The sequence below is a fragment of the Symphalangus syndactylus genome, chromosome 5 (assembly GCF_028878055.3).
Source record: "Symphalangus syndactylus isolate Jambi chromosome 5, NHGRI_mSymSyn1-v2.1_pri, whole genome shotgun sequence".
Taxonomy (NCBI): domain Eukaryota; kingdom Metazoa; phylum Chordata; class Mammalia; order Primates; family Hylobatidae; genus Symphalangus; species Symphalangus syndactylus.
The window spans coordinates 40,335,116-40,353,544 of NC_072427.2; the positions used below are offsets into that span (position 1 = coordinate 40,335,116).

Sequence of the window (18,429 nt, forward strand, 5' to 3'; positions counted from 1 at the left end):
CCTTTCATGTGGAATCCCCTTCCATCTCTTCTCTATCACCTACTGATATTTCAGAATTTAGATGGTGTCTTTCTTTTTTGACTCCTCAAGCCTAAGCTGTGTGTCCTTCTTGTGCTTCCTGTGATTACTCCTGTTATAGACTTATCACGTATTATATTGCTTGTTTTCTTGTCTGCCTTCTCTATTAAACCCCTGTAAGGCAGGGTCATGTCTCATTTGTCGTTGTGTTTTAGTGCCTGGTTCTCCAGACCCTGGCACATGATAGAGGTACCATTTTAGGATTTTTGGTTGCAAATGACAGAAATTAATTCTGGTTAGCTGAACCAAAAGAAAAGGAATTTATTGGAAGCATATTGGTTGGCTTACAGAAATGACTAGAAGACTAGAGAACCAGACTCAGAGAACAAATATGAAACAAACCTCAGGGCTAGACCATAGCCAAAGTTATGCCATATGCTTTTCCTGTTGAACACACCGTTGATGCCACTGGATGCCATTGCTGGAGCATTGCCACTAGGTGCTGTATATCACTGCTCTAAGAATGATTTTCTTTTTTGCTTAGAAACAATAGAAATTGATTTCCCACGGTTCTCAAGGCTGGAGGTCCGAGATCAGGATGCCAGCAAGGTCAGGTTCTGGTGAGGGTCCACTTTTGGGTGGCAGACTGCTGACTTCGTGTATCCTCACATGGTGGACACAGCCCTGAGAATGAATCGAATGAATCTTTTTTTTTTTTTTTTTTTTTTTTGAGATGGAGTCTTGCTCTGTCGCCCAGGCTGGAGTGCAGTGGCGCGATCTCGGCTCACTGCAACCTCCGCCTCCCAGGTTCAAGCGATTCTCCTGCCTCAGCCTCCTGAGTAGCTGGGATTACAGGCGGGTGCCACCATGCCCAGCTAATTTTTGTATTTTTAGTAGAGACAGGGTTTCGCCATATTGGTCAGGCTGGTCTCAAACTCCTGACCTCATGATCTGCCCGCCTTGGCCTCCCAAAGTGCTGGGATTACAGGTATGAGCCACCATGCCTGGCCAAATATCTGGTCTTTTTCCGCTTTTATGATTGGTTCGGACATCCAGCCTTTTTTATAAGATACATACAGTGGCAGATTTTCTAAACATAGAAAGGGAGTTCAAATGCTACATGGTCAAAAATAAAACTGATACATGTCCATTTCAATATTCAGTAAATATTTGTCAGATGAGTGAATGAGAGAATCGGAGTCATGGTTTCCTATCTCTAGACCTTTAAATCACCAAACATTGAAGTGATAATGGTGTTGCTAATGTAATTGAAAATAAAATCGAAGGAGCAAGCTATGGAGGGGAACAGGGATGAGGCTGAGAAATGTGTTGAGATCGCCTGGGAGGCCCTGAACGCCGGCAACTGTGAGAAGGCCCAGCGCTTCCTGCAGAAGGAGGAGAAGCGCTACCCACTGCCCTCGGCCAGCGCATAAACAAATGTAAAAATTACTATGAAGTACTTGGAGTTACGAAAGATGCTGGTGATGAAGATTTGAAAAAAGCTTATAGAAAGCTTGCTTTGAAGTTTCATCCAGACAAAAACCATGCACCTAGAGCAACAGATGCTTTTAAAAAGATTGGAAATGCTTATGCTGTTTTAAGTAATCCAGAAAAGCGAAAACAGTATGACCTCACGGGCAATGAAGAACAAGCATGTAACCACCAAAACAATGGCAGATTTAATTTCTATAGAGGTTGTGAGGCTGATATAACTCCAGAAGACTTGTTTAATATATTTTTTGGGGGTGGATTTCCTTCAGGTAGTGTACATTCTTTTTCAAATGGAAGAGCTGGTTATAGCCAACAACATCAGCATCGACATAGTGGACATGAAAGAGAAGAGGAAAGAGGAGATGAAGGTTTTTCTGTGTTTATCCAGCTGATGCCCATAATTATATTGATCCTTGTGTCATTAAGCCAGTTGATGGTCTCTAATCCTCCTTATTCCTTATATCCCAGATCTGTAACAGGACAAACTATTAAAATGCAGACAGAAAAGTTGGGTGTTTTTTATTATGTCAGCAAAGACTTTAAAAATGAATATAAAGGAATGTTATTACAAAAGGCAGAAAAGAGTGTGGAGGAAGATTATGTGACTAATATTCGAAATAACTGCTGGTAAGAAAGACAACAAAAAACAGATATGCAGTATGCAGCAAAAGTATACTGTCGTGATCGACTCCGAAGGAAGGCAGATGCCTTGAGCATGGACAGCTGTAAAGAATTAGAGCGGCTTACCAGTCTTTATAAAGGAGGATGAACTGGAATTTTTATTTATACCTTTTAGCGTGCTCTTTATTTTTTCTGTAAGTTTAGTTTCATCATGAGAGATGAAGGAAAAGATCTGATACTGAAAACTAAACTGAATAGTTGGTTCCTGAAATCTTGGACTGTTTATGACCTACTGGCTCTTTTAAATACTAACTGAAAACTAAAATGGAATATTTTAGTTACGCTTCTACAATTATTTTCATTTTAAAAGCTTACATGATTCCTAACTAAAATGTCTTGAGAAAGGATTATCACACCTGTAGCAATTTCCAGTTTTAGTAATTCTCCATTTTTTCCCTTGTCATGTAAATATTTATGGAATGATCATTTCGTGTACATACAGGTTGCTGCTTTTTTATTTAAATTCTTTTAGTGTTTTGCTCCATGAGACAGTTTAAATTGATGGAATAAATGTTACATGACACATTTCCGTTTTCCTTATCAAGGTGGCAAATATGTGGACTTTAAACAGTGAAACTTTTTCAAAAAGAAAAAACAAAAACTTTAACTTTGTATAAAATCTTATAGTATTATCAGCTTAGAGGGACTTGATATTTTTAATATTGCCGTTATATTCCAAAATATATATTGAGATAAATGAACTGATGTAGAATATCATTTTGCTAGTTTTTTTTTTTTTTTTTTTTTTTTTGAGACAGAGTCTCGCTCTGTCGCCCAGGCTGGAGTGCAGTGGCGCAATCTCGGCTCACTGCAAGCTCTGCCTCCCGGGTTCACGCTATTCTCCTGCCTCAGCCTCTCCGAGTAGCTGGGACTACAGGCGCCCGCCACCACGCCCGGCTAATTTTTTTGTATTTTTAGTAGAGACGGGGTTTCACCGTGGTCTCGATCTCCTGACCTTGTGATCCGTCCGCCTCGGCCTCCCAAAGTGCTGGGATTACAAGCGTGAGCCACCGCGCCCGGCCTGCTAGTTTTATGAATTACTATATATATACATGCCTAGAAATGAAATGCTATACTGATAGATTTTAAAGAAAATATGAGGAAATGGCTATAAATATTAAACTAAAAGAGTCTTCAACAGTAAAGTGTAGTTATGTCATTTACGATTCCAGTACTTTAAAGGCCACCAAATTTTGATGTGTATGTCCTTGAAGGGCTGCTAAAATTTATGACGAGGACTCACATTTTCCCCCATAGGAATTTGCAGTTTCTTGGTGATCATTTAAGCAGGATCCAAAGAAGTTCTTCTACAAATAAGTAATAAGAAAAATGATGGCCGGGCGCGGTGGCTCACGCTTGTAATCCCAGCACTTTGGGAGGCCGAGGCAGGCAGATCAAGGAGGTCAGGAGATGGAGACCACAGTGAAACCCCGTCGCTACTAAAAATACAAAAAAATTAGCCGGGCGTGGTGGCGGGCACCTGTAGTCCCAGCTACTCGGAGAGGCTGAGGCAGGAGAATGGTGTGAACCCCAGGAGGTGGAGCTTGCAGTGAGCTGAGATTGCGCCACTGCACTCCAGCCTGGGCGACAAAGCGAGACTCCGTCTCAAAAAAAAAAAAAAGGAAAAATGAGTACTAAAATACAGCTTTGTGCCTTTTAACCCTATGCCAACTCCTAAACATATAAGTAGATTACAGTATACTTATCTGATCAGAGCATGATCTGTTTGGCCACATACAAGTGTAAGCAGAAATACAGCAGCAGGTAGAATAGTAACTTAAAGCAAGTCATCCTTTAAAAATTCTGAGCTAAAATCTATTCACCGTTGAGTAACTGAATTAATCCTATAGGAATAAGCTCCTTGTAAGTAATTCCATATTATGAATTAGAAAAAAAAAACAGCTGGAAATTGAAGTTTTTGGTGCCTGTATACTGAATATGAAACTATTTGATTTCTAGTCTTCTGTGTTTAGCAGTTGTAATATTTTAATGAATTTGCTTCATACTTGGTTAATGGAACATAAACATATCTTTGGTACTTCTTTGTGAGTGAGAGAATGCTAGATAGGGTGGCTTTGTTCTTTGTTTAAATTTTTTTTCTGAATGTAGTTAATTTATGGCATCTGTTGAATAAAACTGCTAAAATGAAAAAAAAAATCAATACCAAACCATAAAATAAGCAAAAGATAAGCAAACTCAGCAAATTTCTGGTTTTTTAAAATGACGAGTACCTCATTAAGTGATTTACATCAAATTATTTGAATTGAATTTATACTTTTTTTGGTCCCTTATTTTGAAATACCCAAGCCATGAGCTTATTTGCGTATCTGATAATCTAATGCTGGATAGAACCAGGATTTTAATTTGGCTGAAGTGATTTCAGAGCATGTAGCTGCTATACCTTACTACATTTTATAGTTTTCATATAGTTGTATTCAGCAATGAATTAAAACAGGAACAACAAATCAGTATTTTAGAGAGCTCAGTCAGAGGAATGTTTATGTTTGTGGAGGAAAAAAGGTTTTTATTTATTTCTAAGCCATCTTACTCACCAAATATAAGGTCTTACGATAACAACTTTGGAAAACAGTTTGGCATTACCTACCACAGTTGAATGTGTGTGTGTGTGTGTGTGTGTGTGTGTGTGTACGTGTGTGTGTGTACCTTATATGCTAGGAATTTCATTCTTAGCTATTTTTTTAAAAAATCTATGCGTTTTTATATGCATCAAAACTCATAATAGTTTATATCTGACTTTGTAATCATTTATAACAGCCTCACATTGGAAACCAGCCAAATGTCAATTAACAATAGAATGGATACATAAAATTGTGGGGTTTTTTTTTTTTGAGACAGAGTTTTGCTCTTGTTGCCCAGGCTAGAGTGCGGTGGTACGATCTCAGATCACTGCAACCTCCGCCTCCAGGGTTCAAGCAATTCTCCTGTCTCAGCCACCCGAGGAGCTGGGATTACAGGCGCCCACCACCATGTCCGGCTATTTTTTTTTTTTTTTTTTTTTTGTATTTTTTAGTAGAGACAGGGTTTCACTATGTTGGCCAGGCTTGTCCTAAACTCCAAACCTCAGGTAGTCCACCTGCCTCTGCCTCCCAAAGTGCTGGGGATTACAGGTATGAGCCACTGAGCCCGGCAAAATTGTGTATTCTTAAAATGAAAAACTATACAGAAATGAAAATGAACAAACTGCTATATATGACTATGGCCAAATCTCAAAAAGCATTGTAGAATGAAAAAAGCTAGACCAAAATAATGTACACTTTATATGTCCTTCCATGTTCCATTTATGTAAAAGTTCAGAAATAGAAAAAAACTAATCTACTGTTAGCATTCAAGATAGTGGTTCTCTTTGGGAAGGTTGGAGGGGGCTTCCTGTTACTGTTAATGTACTATTTCTCGACCTGCGAGGTGTTTGTAATGGGTGATGTGTTTATTTTGTGATAATTCCTGGAGTTGTACATTTTCTGTATGTGTGTTATACTTTAAAAAGTAAAAAAACAAAACAAAACAAAACAAAAAACAGTCTAGGTGCAGTAGCTCATGCTTGTTATCCCAACACTTTGGGATGCCAGCACGGGCAGATCACTTGAGCCCAGGAGTTCAAGACCAGCCTGGGCAACATGGCAAAACCGCATCTCTACCCAAAAAAAAAAAAAAAAAAAAAGAAAAATTAGCCAGACGTGGTGGTGTGTGCTTGCAGTCCAAAGCTACTTAGGAGGCTGAGGTCTCCAGGTGAGCCATGATTGTGCCACTACACTCCACACTGATTTGCGTTTTGCTGAAACCAGTGGTTACATATTTCTCTCTGGAAGGAAGTGGGGTAAGAGCACCTCAGATACGGAGAACTGATTTCATCACATTTTTCATTTCATGGTACACTTTTGTGACTAACCTGTATGAAGCCCTGCTTTATTTTATTCTCCTTTATCTCTGGTCTTTACTCCAGTTCCCTTTCCCTCACAGTTATCCATTTGAATATGTCTAATATGTCATCCTGAATGTCTTTGAAAACTATCATACTAACTTTAATATGTATGTTTTAAGTTTATATAAATGCTATTTTGCTGTAGATTCCTTTCTGCTGATTACTGTTTTCATTCAACACTAAATTTAAATAATGCATTTGTGTTTCTATGTTTACATCTATTCTTTTACTTCTGACTGTCCCATGGTACTCGATAATGGTATCACTTGCATTTTAAAAATTATTCCTGATTGGATTACAGGTGGTTCATGCCTGTAATCCCAGCATTTTATGCGAGCCAAGGTAGGAGAATTGCTTGGCCCAGGAGTTTGAGGCTGCAATGAGCTATAATTGCACCACTGCACTCCAGCCTGGGTGACAGAATGAGACTTTATCCCAAATAAATAAATAATCATTCATTTAACAGATATTCACCATATACTATTTGCCAGGTACTGTTCTAGGTGCTGGTTATGCAGCAGTGAATAAAACAAAAATCTGTACCCTCATGGAACTTACAATCTTGTGGAAAGAGAGAGAATAAATAAGTAAGACATACGGTATGTTAGACAGGCAAGCTGGTTAATTTTTATGCCTCAGTTTGTTCAATTATAATAAAGGTACTTGAAACAAAATCTCCAAGGACCTTCCTAGCTCTAAAATCCCATGATTCTATGGTGTTTTAACTTTCTCATTTTTTTCTACTGTGCTGACCTCATCCATTTAATAAATATTTACACACCTACCATGTGTTTATAACTGCTATGCATGTGAGAGAATCAAAAGAAGTAGAGCACAAAGTTTCTGCCTTTGAATTGTTTATAGTCGGTCTGGAAACAAGAGGTATCTGTATATTAACACTGTTATTTCCAGTCTGTTCTTAATTCTGTCTAGAACAGATCCATATTCTCAAGGGAATAGCAGCTACTTCAGCTGCAACCTAATTTCTGGGTGAGGGACAGGGTTGCCCCTGAACACAGTATAAGACTCCTTTTTTTTAATGTTCTTATATATGTAAGAATCCTCACTGTAGTTCTGTAGCATTATTTTATGTTGTCCACTTATTTTCAGTCTGGAACTTAGCCAGGATAGGAAAATTTATCTCAGAATTTAGTAGATTGGTTTTCACTGGGATTTAATGGATGACCAGTCTCTGCCCTCCTTATCTTTCGTGTGCCTATATATGTGTGTGTGTAGTATCCCTCACTGTCTGCTGGGGATCAGTTCCAGGACCACCTGTGGATTCCAAAATCCACTCAAGCCCCGCAGTTGCCTGTTCAGAACTTGTGGATACAAAAAGTTGGCCTTCTATTTTTGCAGCTTTCGTGTCCCACAATACCATATTTTTGATCCAAGTTGGTTGCAGATGCAAAATTGCCCATGCTGAGGTCTGACATATTTATTGCAAAAAAAAGAAAACCGTGTGTAACTGGAACTGCACAGTTCAAATCAGTGTTGTTCAAGAGTCAACTGTATTTGTATGTTTGTTTGTTTGTTTTGTGCAGTGGTGCGATCTCGGCTCACTGCAAGCTCCACCTCCCGTGTTCACGCCATTCTCCTGCCTCAGCCTCCGGAGTAGCTGGGACTACAGGCACTCGCCACCGCGCCCAGCTAATTTTTTGTATTTTTAGTAGAGACGGGGTTTCGCCGTGGTCTCGATCTCCTGACCTCGTGATCCACCCGCCTTGGCCTTCCAAAGTGCTGGGATTACAGGCGTGAGCCACTGCGCCCGGCCTGTATGTTTGTTTAATTATGTTCAAGTATAATGTTCTGGATGCCTGAGTAAATGTGACCAACAACAAGGCTTTCAACACGCCAAATAAGCTTATACTTTGTGCTTTGGTTCGTTTCTGCATCTATTTTGTAAGAAAGTATTGTTTTTGGAAATATATCTTTGCATTTCATTGGCTGTGTGTACTTTGTGATAAAAATACACCACTCCACAGGGATTAGGGATAGTGGGGTGAAGCGGGGAGGGCAGTGTGTGTCCTTATAAAAGGGCAACACTAGGGGCCCTTGTGATGGAACTGCGCTGCATCTTGTCTTTGGTAATGGATACATGGTTTTATGCACATGGTGACAAAACTGTGCTTATAAAGGGCAATACCAGGGATCCTTGTAATGGAACTGTACTGTATCTTGATTTTGGTGATGGATATGTTGTATTATGCACATGTGATAAAACTGCATAGAACTAAACACACACACAGATGAATACAAATAAAACTGGGGAAATCAGGATGAGATAGGTGAATTGTATCAATGTCAGTAATACAGCTGTGCTATAGTTTTGCAAGATGTTACCATTTGAAGAAAACGAGGTGAAAGGTATACCAGATCTCTATTATTTCTTTCAACTGAATGTGAACCTACAATTATCTCAAACTAAAAGTTTCAATTAAAAATAACAATTTAAAGAAGTCTGTGTTAAAAGATAATGGCTTAGCACATGTAGCTGCAGGAAGCACATTCATATATCACTTTATGGAGCATGACTTTCATTTACAATCAAAGGATGCTCTGCTAAATAGCTTTTATAAATTTTCTATTCCAGGTTTTCTTGTGCATGTATAGAAAGTAAGGCAATAGCTGTGATGTGTTATCTTCATTAGCAGAAGAAGAACTTTGCAAACACTTAAGTGATGCCAGTTTTGTATCAGTCTCGTCTTCTGTGTCAAATAGAAAATCAGTTAATTCTAATAATGGTTCTTTTTTTTCGTACAATTCATGGAATAAAATTAAAGTTTTTGGAAGTTCATTCATCAGAATGGAAATATTTGATATTATTGTGAATACTAATGTGAATTCAACATCAAAGAAAATGTTACTTTTTTTTTTCTTTGAGACAGGGTCTTGTTCTGTCACCCAGGCTGGAGTGCAGTGGTGCCATCATGGCTCACTGCAGCCTCAACCTCCTGGGCTCAAGCAGTCCTCCGACCTTAGCCTTCCAAGTAGCTGGGACTATAGTGCACATTACCACACCCAGCAAATTTTTAAAATTTTTGTACAGATGGGGGTCTCACTATGTTGCCCAGGCTGGTTTCAAACTCCTGACTCAAGAGATCCTTCTGCCTCGGTCTCCCAGAGTGCTGGGATTACAGGCATGGGCCACTGTGCCTGGCCACTTGTTATTTTTTTTTAAATTTCTTTTTAAAATTAAATTTAATTATTGTTTTTTTTTTTGAGACAGAGTCTCGCTGTATTGCCCAGGTTGGAGTGCAGTGGCACGATCTCTGCTCACTGCAACCTCCACCTCTAGGGTTCAAGCAGTTCTCATGTCTCAGCCTCCCGAGTAGCTGGAATTACAGCCACATGCCTCCATGCCCAGCTAATTTTTGTATTTTTAGTAGAGACGGGGTTTCGCCCTGTTGGCTAGGCTGGTCTCAAACCCCTGATCTCAAGTGATCCTCCCGCCTCCGCCTCCCAAAGTGCTGGGATTATAGGCGTGAGCTACCATGCTCAGCTGATTTTATTTTTTTGTCCAGATGAGGTCTTGCTTTGTTGCCCAGGCTGGTCTTGAACTCCTGGCCTCAAGTGATTTTTCTGCCTTGACCTCCCAAAGTGTTAGGATTATAGATATGAGCCATTGCACCTGGCCTGTTTTTAGAATAATGATACAAATATTAAGTTTAATGGGGCAGAGTTATGGTCAAAACAGTGTTCTTACTATATTAAGAAACTCAATGTAGCAGAAAATATATTTGAAATTGGTTGTAGCACATTCATAATTCATAATTACATCTAAATAAGTCTGGTATTCTACCAATAAAATAACTGTAATTTTCAAAATTTACAAGTATTTCTATATACATACAGTATTTTTACTAGAAATTTTTGTGACAACTGATGTTGAATTTTTAAAAATGTTTCAGCAAGTCAGTATTTACATTGTTTCATTGCCACCTGTCAGCAATAACATTTTAGAGATATTTGAAAAGTACGTTTACCATTCCATATTTACTCCCTGAAATTTTTTCAGGGAACTTTTGGCATCCTCATTTTAAAAATACATATATCTATCCTGACAATATTTAGCAGTTCAAAAGGTAATGAGATTATGAATATATTATTTTGCTTTCATTCTTTTCACCCTCCATTTCAAGACACTATCGAATTTTTTTTTTTTTTTTTTTTTTGAGGCAAGGTCTTGCTTGGTCACCCAGGCTGGCTGGAGTGCAGTGGTGTGAACAAGGCTCACTGCAGCCTCGACCTCCTGGGCTCAAGCAATCCTCCCATCTCAGCCCCCCCAAGGAGCTAGGACTACAGGACTGTACCACCACGCCTGGCTACTTTTGGTATTTTTTTGTAGAAACAGGATTTTGCCATGTCTCAAACTCCTGAGCTCAAGTGATCCACACGCCTCGACCTCCCAAAGTGCTGGGATTATAGATGTGAGCCACTGTACATGGTATTTATTAAATTCTTGACTCAGTTTATGCCCTTACCCCCTTCTCTTCCACTTCTCATAGACACACACATGTCAAGGACTTAACCAAGTTAGATGAATCTTGTGTCTGGGTGTAGCTGCTCCTATTTCCTGGTTGTTAGTAGATATTCCATGTTGGTTAAAGCTGTGGTTTCTTCCTCTTGAGGTGCTTATGATTTCTGTGCTGCAGCTTGTTTCCCTGCAGAAACTGTTGACTCTTACTGAAACTCCTTTTGTGTGTGAATGTGTGCAGTGTTAAAGCTAACCTATAGTGCTTGGTACAGTACAGTTGGTCTGGCTCTTAAGACTTTGTCAGTGGCATCATCTTTCCATCTAGCATTTAAAATGACTCATAATTACAAGTTACTAAATTACTTAATTTAACAAAATTTGATATTGGCATATTGAATTCCATAATATGACATTGCTTATTCTCTTGTTCAGAAGACTTTGGTTCCTTGGTGAGATTTGATATAAATGATTCTATGTAAGTAAATTTGCCCCTTGGTATCCTCCATGGATTAGTTCCAGGATACCCCTAACCTCCACCCGATGGTTACCAAAATCCACATATACTTAAGCCCCTTACGTAAAATGGTGTGGTATTTGCATATAATCTACACACATCCTCCTGTATACTTTAAATCACTTCTAGATTATTTATAATACCTAATTCAATTAAATGCTATATAAATAGTTATACCAAATTATTTTGTTAAATTTATATTACATTTTTTGTTGTATCATTCATTCATTCATGCATTCATTGGAGATAGAGCTTTACCCTGCTACCCAGGCTGGAGCGCAGTGGTGTGATCAGGGCTCACTGCAGCCTCAGCTTCCTGGGCTCAAGTGATTCTCATGCCTCAGTCTCCTGAGTAGCTGAGACTACAGGCACGTGCCACCCTGCCTGGCACTAACTTTCTTTTTTTTTTTTAGAGATGGGGGTCTCACTATATTGCCCAGGCTGGCTTTGAACTCTTGGGTTCAAGCAGTCCTCCTGCCTTGGCTCTCAAAGTGCTGGGATTACAGACATGAGCCACTGAGCCCAGTCTGTTATTTTTATTGTTTTTGAAAAACATCTTTTCGGTCCATGTGCAGTGGCTCATGCCTGTAATCCCAGAACTTTGGGAGGCCGAGGCAGGCAGATCATCTGAGGTTGGGAGTTCGAGACCAGCCTGACCAATCTGGAGAAACCCAGTCTCTACTGAAAATACAAAATTAGCTGGGCATGGTGGCACATGCCTGTAATCCCGGCTACTCGGGAGGCTGAGGCAGGAGAATCTCTTGAACCCGGGAGGTGGAGGTTGTGGTGAGCCAAGATCGAGCCACTGCACTCCAGCCTGGGCAACAAGAGCGAAACTCTTGTCTCAAAAACAACAACAACAACAACAAAAAAAACATCTTTTCAATCCATGGTATGGATGTGGAACTCATGGATATGGAAGTCTGACTGTAGTATCTTTGAAATTTGTAATAAAGGGAAAGTACTTTCGTGTATTGACTTCTTTGAAACTTTTTTTTATATGGAGGTTACTTGAGTCTATATTTGAATTATGTTAAATGTATGCATTTTTCCCCTGTGATTGAGGCTCTGTACACAGTGCCCCAGAAATAGGCATGTTGTTCTTTCTCACACTCTTTGCCCTGTACACATTTCCTCTTTTGTACCCTTATTTATTCTTCTTGCTTTCTTTTTCTCCCCCTTATCTGCTAGTTTTTTCTTTTTTTCCTCATTGCCTCTCTTCAGCATGTTTTGTTTTTAAAGTATGTATTTATTCTTTACTGAAATCTTGTTTTTAAAAATTGCTTATTGGCTCTTAACCATAAGAAAACAATAAATGCAATCAGTTTAGTAATTATCGCTGTTAACAGAACTTAAGTATCCACAGGCATATTGGGGGAAATATTTGATTAGAATGAATTTAAGTCCAATTCTTACTCTTTTCAATACAGTTATTTCTCAAACTCTGAGGCTGCGGAGTTCGCACATTGAAATCTGTCATCTTTTTCAGAGAGAAACTTTCGGTAATGTGTAAGTAGTTTTTGGCTTTCATTTTGATTTGTTTCAGTTAGCTATTTTCTGTGTTAAACACAGTGAAACCTTAATTTTCCAGAAGTCTTAATAATTTGGAATATATTCTCCAGATAATAATTATGGATAACAAATGATACAAAGTAATTCATGGAAAGATGTCTCAAGATATGCCTTGGATCACTATTAATTCAACACCATTTATTAGAGACAAAATCTTCAATGTAAACAATACGGTTCCTTTTTAGTAGTTATTTCTTGTGTTCTATTGTAAATGAGTTCAAATTATTAAATTTTGTGAAAAATACCCAAAAGAGCTAATGAAAAGGAATTTTATTTCCGAGGATATGGTGGTAGTTCTCAAAAAAACTTATTAAATATATGTTTTCATGATAATACTATATCTCTTCTCTTTCCCTTTTTTTTTTTTTTTTTTTTTGAGACAGAGCCTCCCTCTGTTGCCCAGGCTGGAGTGCAGTGGCGTTGATCTTGGCCCATTGCAACCTCTGCCTTCAGCGTTCAGGTGATTCTTGTTCCTCAGCCTCTCGAGTAGCTGGGATCATAGGCATGCACCATCATGCCTGGCTAATTTTTGTATTTTTGGTAGAAACGAGGTTTCACCATGTTGGCCAGGCTGGTCTTGAACTCCTGACCTCAAGTGATCTGCCCATCTCGGCCTCCCAAAGTGCTGGGATTACAGGCATGAGCCACTCTGCCCGGCCTCTTACCCTTCTTACTACGTAGCAAGACATAAAACTATTTTATGCAATAGTGACTATCCGCTTTAGTTTGCCTGCTTTAGTTTGTTTATTTATTTATTTATTATTTTGAGACAGAGTCTCGCTCTTGCCCAGGCTGGAGTGCAGTGGCGTGATCTCAGCTCACTGCAATCTCCGCCTCCCAGGTTCAAGCAATTTTCCTGCCTCAGCCTCCTGAGTAGCTGGGATTACAGGCATGCACCACCATGCCCCACTAATTTTTTGTATTTTAAGTAGAGACGGGGTTTCACCGTGTTGGCCAGCCTGGTCTCGAACTCCTGACCTCAAGTGATCTGCCCGCCTTGGCCTTCCAAAGTGCTGGGATTACAGGCATGAGCCACCACGCCTGGCCATGCTTTAGTTTAAATAACATAAAGTTAGTGTCTAGGAAAAAGGAGGATGTTTTAGTTTCTTCATTATGATGGAATGAAAATACCAGAGTAATTTTTAAGGTTATGTGTATTTAGAGCTTATATTATAAAATTCATGCACACATGAAAGCACATAAAGGCTGATATAACCTTTGACCTAATAATTCTATTTCAATAAATGTATCCTGAAGAAATACTAGAGTTGTATCCAGAGGTTTATCAAGATTATTCATTGTACCCTTTAAAAAAAAATTAGCAAAATAAGTAGAAGTAATAAATGATCTACAGTAAGCACATAGGTCAAAAATGGTATATCCATAAAATAAAATACTATGCAGCCCTTTAAAAATTGTTTTCAAAGACTAATGAACTGGAGAAAAAAAGTTAAACACAAAAGTGCTTTTGTTATTCTGCAACTTTCTTAAATAAATAGATGGTCAATTGGGTAAAACTGCTGTTTTTTTGGAGCACTTGTATGCAATGAGCTGAGGGTGATGAGTCAGCATTTAACAGCCTTCTCAAAAGAACAGGTTGTTAGCACTTTCTTTTTAAGTGTCCATCTAGGAGGCATTTCTGAAAAGGTTAAGCCCTTTATTATATGTAGAAATCCTATATGTAAGGAAATTACTGCATAGGTGCCATTAGTTTGTAAATAAAACAAGTAGAAACATTTAATCCTTCTTTAGTCCCATTTTTTTTTTTTCCTTTTTTTTCCAGATGGAGTCTCGCTCGGTCACCCAGGCTGGAGTGCAGTGGCGCGATCTCGGCTCACTCCAACCTCTACCTCCTGGGTTCAAGCAATTCTCCTGCCTCAGCCTCCCAAGTAGCTGGGACTACAGGCACATGCCACCACACCCAGCTAATTTTTGTTATTTTTAGTAGAAATGGGGTTTCACCATATTGGCCAGGCTGGTCTTGAACTCCTGACCTTGTGATCTGCCCGCCTCGTCCTCCCAAAGTGCTGGGATTACAGGCGTGAGCCACCTTGCCCGGCCTAGTCTCATTTTTAAAGAAAATAGTGGGAATACTTAGAGTATATTTGAGCGATGAATACAGATTCCAAGAAATGTGTCATGAATTCTGAAAACGGATGACATTAGCAATATAGAAAATTAAATGAGTTTTGGGATTTTGATGAAAAATGTTAATAATTATATTATAAACAAGTATATACTACATAAGAATATCTTTGCCCTGTGATTTTATGGTCTACAAGGGAGGGTTGTTTACTATAAACTAGCATTTTCTTAGGGTTGTTTCTAGTTGTTAAGTGGGAAAATGTGGTTCATTGTTCAAATAGGCTTGGGAATCCTGAGTTAAGCAAAGTTTATCTGCTACCTTTATCAAAAGACTGCTGAGGATTTAGTATTTTTATATATATAGTAAGTATCCAAAGAGACCTATAGTGTGTATACCTAATTTATTTGTCCATGGAATCTTTTCTTTGCACTTATTGGAACTGTGTCTAACATAAAACAAACTCTGGGAAATTGTTTTAGATTAAACTTTTTTCCTCTAATAGTGGTATATAAATAATGACGGTACTATGGAATGTATTCTCCTAGTTAAAGAAACAAATAGGTTGGGTATGGTGGCTCATGCCTGTAATCCCAACACTTTGGGAGGCTGAGGTGGGAGAATCTCTTGAGCCCAGGAATTTAAGACCAGCCTGGGCAACAAAATGAGACTCTATCTCTACAACAAAAACAAACCAGCCAGGCGTGGTGGTGCACACCTGTGGTCCCAGCTGCACGGGAGGCTGAGGCAGGAGGATTGCTTGAGCCCAGGTGGTCAAGGCTGCAGTGAGCCATGTTTGCACTACTCCATTTCAGCCTGGGCAACAGAGCGAGACCCTGTCTCAAAAATAAATAAATACATAAAATTAAGTGATACCAGACAACCTAAGGAGACTGCAAATATGTGATAGATTCTATTTTGTGTATTTTTTCTTTGAATCTGTTGTAAGCATGCATTACTGTTATACTCTCTTACCTACTTTTATTATTTGAAATTCTTCTCTTTGATATATCTGCTGAGACTTACTTCTGGTAGATTTTTGTGTGTGTGTTTTTGTAGTTTTTGGAACAGGAACTTGTCTTCCACTGGGCTTTGTTTGTGGAAAACCTGGGTTGAGACTGTACCCTCAAGAACTGTTTTACTTTTCAAGGGGTATCACTAGCTTGGGAACACTTTTTTTTTTTTTCTTTTTGAGACAGAGTTTTGCTCTTGTTGCCCAGGCTGGAGTGCAGTGGTGCGATCTCAGCTCACCACAACCTCTTCCTCCTGGGTTCAAGCGATTCTCCTGCCTCAGCCTCCCGAGTAGCTGGGATTACAGGCACGTGTCACCACGCCTGGCTAATTTTGTATTTTTAGTAGAGATGGGGTTTCTCCATGTTGGTCAGGCTAGTCTCGAACTCCCGACCTCAGGTAATCTGCCCGCCTTGGCCTCCCAGAATGCTGGGATTACAGGCATGAGCCACCGCACTCGGCCAACCTGAGAGCGCTTTTATTATTAATTTCTTTGTTTGTAGTTTCCTGGGACCATCCATATGGTTTAAGTTCAAACCCCAAACCCAAGTGTGAATAGGCCTATTGTTACGAATTCTCAGAGGAGACTCCCCCGCTACCCTCCCTACAACTTTATTATCTCCCTGTGTCAGTGGATAGGTCTTATAAATCCACTCTTTGGCTAGGAGTATGGTCCTTTGAAACTCGACTTTATACAGGTGGCTCAGTTCCAATTCTCTATCTATGTGGTCTGAAGTGCTTATCTCCCATGCTTTTAATGCCTTCTAAAACACAAACCGGATCAGGTGCCGTGGCTTATGCCTGTAATCCCAGCACTTTGGTAGACTGAGATGGGAGGATCACTTGACCCCAGGAATTCAAGACCAGCCTGGCAACATAGTGAGACCCCCCCCCCCGCATCTCAGAAGAATAAAACAAAATAAACACACAAGCCTCTTCATTATTGAGGAGATCAGTAAATTTCCCCACTCAGTGGTAGTTTACAGGCTGCCTTCTGACTTTTGGTTTCTTCAGTGTTTTGGGGACCTAGGAATTTCCCTTACGTTCTTACAATTCTGTGTAAGATTTATATTTAAAAGCGTTTATTGAATGACCTGCATTTATTTATTTATTTGAGATAGAGTTTCACTCTTTTTGCCCAGGCTGGAGTGCAGTGGTCCGATCTCGGCTCACTGCAAACTCTGCTTCCCGGGTTCAAGCGATTCTCCTACCTCAGCCTCCTGATTAGCTGGGATTACAGGCACCTGCCACCACACCGAGCTAATTTTTGGTATTTTTAGTAGAGACAGGGTTTCACCATGTTGGCCAGGCTGGTCTCAAACTCCTGACCTCAGGTTATCCACCCGCCTCGGGCTCCCAAAGTGCTGGGATTACAGGCATGAGCCACTGCACCTGGCCAGACTGTGCATTTAAAAAGATCTCTTTTTGTTGTCTGCTTAGGTAATGTAGGTTTCCATATTGCCAAAATTGGGAATTCATCCATTATTTTTATATTAAAAGATTGCTAAAGATGTTTTTATTGTTAAAAAAATTCTTTTTACATATAAGTTAAATATATAATGCTACTGTGTTTATCAAGGAGCTAGCACTCTTTTTGTAGTTTTTTGTTCTTATTTGCACACAAACCACTTATATTTATTTTGCTTATTATAGGGGAGTACTAGTCTTTTACTTTCCTTTTAGATGTAACCTTCTGTAATGGAAGATGACTGAAGACAAGGGGCCTCATGTTGCTGACTACTTTGTTGTAGCAGGATTAACTGATGTTTCAAAGCCTCTAGAAGAAGAAATTCACTTCAATGATGCTTGTCATAAAGTAGCTAAACCAAAAGAACCTATTACAGATGTTTCAGTTATTATCAAATCTCTTGGGGAGGAAGTCCCACGGGATTATGTCTGTATTGATGTTACCCCAACTGGATTGTCAGCTGATCTTAATAATGGAAGTCTTGTGGGGCCACAGATTTACCTTTGCTATAGAAGAGGAAGAGATAAGCCTCCACTTACAGATCTGGGGTAAGTATTTTTTTAAATGACTTACTGTTATTGATCCAAATAATATGCCTTGTAGATTTTGAGATTAACTGTTCATTTTGGTCATTAATAGATGTATAGCAGATTTAGAAAAATAGACAAGTTTGTATTCAGAAACCTGTATTCTCTCCCTGTTTCCTTTTGTCTCTTTTTATCCTGCAGTTCCCAGCAGTCTTACCTTGCCTAGGTTTCTTTCTGTTAGAGGCAGGGGAGAGAATTTGAAAAACATTTGCAGGAAAGTACTAGAAAATTAAAGTATTATTCTGATTGGAAAATTTTTGATTATTTTTAAAGTATGAAAAAAGGCTTTTAAGCATGTTATAATGATCAGTATAGATGGATTTTTTTTTCTTTTTAAAGGGACAAGGTCAATCTCTATCACCCAGCTGGAATGCAGTGGCATGATCATAGCTCACTACAGCCTCAAACTCCTGGCCTCAAGTGATCCTCCTGCCCCAGCCTCCTGAGTAGCTGGGACTATAGATACACACCATCACACCTGGCTAGTTTTTAATTTTTTTGTAGAGACAGGGTCTTGCTATGTGCCCAGGCTAGTCTCAAACTCCTGGCCTCAAGTGATCTTCCTGCCTTGGCCTCCCAAAGTACTG

The 18,429-nt window shown here is 39.3% G+C and overlaps 1 protein-coding gene and 1 pseudogene across 8 annotated transcripts in view; both read left to right on the top strand.

Moving 5' to 3' along the window:
* Positions 1 to 18,429, top strand: part of DENND4A (DENN domain containing 4A) — a 147,585-nt gene that overhangs the window by 21,127 nt on the left and 108,029 nt on the right. For 6 of the 8 annotated variants that reach the window (XM_063638850.1, XM_063638848.1, XM_063638849.1 and 3 more), the window contains exons 2-3: positions 12,552 to 12,630; positions 17,471 to 17,803. In XM_063638850.1, the coding sequence (XP_063494920.1) occupies positions 17,493 to 17,803 (311 nt within the window). In that variant the 5' untranslated portion in view covers positions 12,552 to 12,630; positions 17,471 to 17,492. The remainder of the gene's footprint in view (positions 1 to 12,551; positions 12,631 to 17,470; positions 17,804 to 18,429) is intronic. The other 2 variants (XM_063638854.1, XM_063638853.1) reach the window with 2 other exon arrangements.
* LOC134736608 (dnaJ homolog subfamily B member 14-like) lies at positions 814 to 2,911 on the top strand (annotated as a pseudogene).